General features: G+C 53.7%; 1 protein-coding gene across 1 annotated transcript in view; it reads left to right on the top strand.

The window, feature by feature from the left end:
* The window catches only part of nub1 (negative regulator of ubiquitin-like proteins 1), a 10,538-nt gene that overhangs the window by 6,589 nt on the left and 2,179 nt on the right, over positions 1-1,770 (top strand). The window contains 4 exon segments of the mRNA XM_008294598.1: positions 212-319; positions 487-639; positions 737-883; positions 1,486-1,566. Of these exon segments, the coding sequence (XP_008292820.1) occupies positions 212-319; positions 487-639; positions 737-883; positions 1,486-1,566 (489 nt within the window).

The following is a 1,770-nucleotide window of genomic DNA, read 5'->3' as shown; positions in this document are numbered from 1 at the left end:
ACAACTACACACAGCTACACAATTGCTACACACACTGACACACAGCTACACACACTTGTTGCTGCAGTGTGAACAGGAACAGAGAAAGTCAAATGAACCAGTCGGACTCTTGTGTAAAGCAGGTGTGTTGACATTGTTGCTGCAGGTTGTGTTACAGCTGTGTGTGTGTGTGTGTGTGTGTGTGTGTGTGTGTGTGTGTGTGTGTTGCCAGGGTAACACAGGCAGAGAGGACGTCCTGTTCCTGCGGCTGCATCTCCTCCAGAGTCTGCTGTTCTACATCGAGGGGGACGACTGTCAGGCCCGGCTGCAGCTGTCCAGAGTGAGTCCAGCAGAACCGAGTCCGCTGTCACAGTCCACTGAACCGCATGTTCTCCTGTGTGTCTGTGAAGCTGCAGCAGAGGAACCGCATGTTCTCCTGATGATTTACGAGGTGTCCGTCCAGACAGAGGACTCAGGTGTTCCGCTGTGCTTGTGGTTGCCCTCCAGGTGGAGTCTCTGTACAGTCGGCTGTGTCTGGACTCAGAGAAGATGGCTCAGCTGATGGCTCTGGGTTTCACTGAGAGAGAAGCTCGACTCGGACTCAGAGCCTGTCAGGGAGACCTGCAGGAGGCCGCCATCCACATCAGCAACCGCAGACAGGTACAGCACACCTGTATGTGTCTACACCTGCATGTGTCTACACCTGCATGTCACAAACAGTCAGACTGATTGGTTCTGTTGGTTCCGTTTGGACCAGGAGCGAGAGGAGCTGAAGCAGAGGGAGAGGCAGCGGAGGAGGACCAGGATGGAGGCCATCTCCACCCTGTCGGAGCTGGGCTTCTCCAGGAGAGACGCTGCCAGAGCTCTGCACCACGCCGGCGGAGACGTGGACAAAGCTTACGGCGTCAGTAGCGTCCTGCTTCTCACCGTCTGTTCAACCCTGTGAAGCAGAACCGAGCTGCTTCCAGGCTCTGCTTCATCTGCTCCTGTCTCATTCTGCCTCACTGAGGTTCATGTTTCAGCATAAAGTCCTGCAGCTCTGTGGAACCAGAACCACATGAAGCAGGAGACAGAACTCAGAGAGGTCTGCTGTCAGCAGGACTCAGTCAGAACCACAGAGACCAGAACATTTATACGATTATTTATTTTAGAAAAGTGTTAAAACACTTTTAAACTGAACCTGTTCAGCAGGTGACCACAGATGTGACCAACACACAATAACACACACACAGTCTCACACACACACAGTCTCACACACACACACACAGTCTCACACACACACACTCTTTGCCCTACGACGCCGCTGTCCGTCGTGTGATTGTCGCTCACAGCGTTCTGGTTCTTCAGTGTGTGTGTTTCTCTCTTCAGCGTTTCACAAGAACACAGAAGCAGAACAAACCTCCGGTTCTGAGCAGGATATTTACGGTCACACACAAGGTCTCCAGGAGGTTCTGTTGGACCAAGAGTTCAGAATAAAGTTGACCTTGTGTTCTGTTTTGTTCTCAGATCCTGGTGGACTCCAATCAGGCTGCTCAGGCCTCCAACAACAACACAGAGAGCGCGCTCAGTCCGGACAAGGTGGAGCAGGTACGCCGCCCTGAGGAGGAGCATGTTCCCACTGGGTTCCCACAGGGTTCCCACTAGGTTCTCACAGGGCTCCCACAGGGTTCCCACTGGGTTCTCACAGGGTTCTCACAGGGTTCTCACAGGGCTCCCACAGGGTTCCCACTGGGTTCCCACTGGGTTCTCACAGGGCTCCCACAGGGTTCTCACAGGGTTCTCACAGGGTTC

Source organism: Stegastes partitus, unplaced genomic scaffold (genome assembly GCF_000690725.1).
Source record: "Stegastes partitus isolate 25-593 unplaced genomic scaffold, Stegastes_partitus-1.0.2 Scaffold976, whole genome shotgun sequence".
Classification (NCBI taxonomy): domain Eukaryota; kingdom Metazoa; phylum Chordata; class Actinopteri; family Pomacentridae; genus Stegastes; species Stegastes partitus.
The sequence above is the reverse complement of the archived record's forward strand: the minus strand, read 5'-3'. Positions and strand labels throughout refer to the sequence as shown.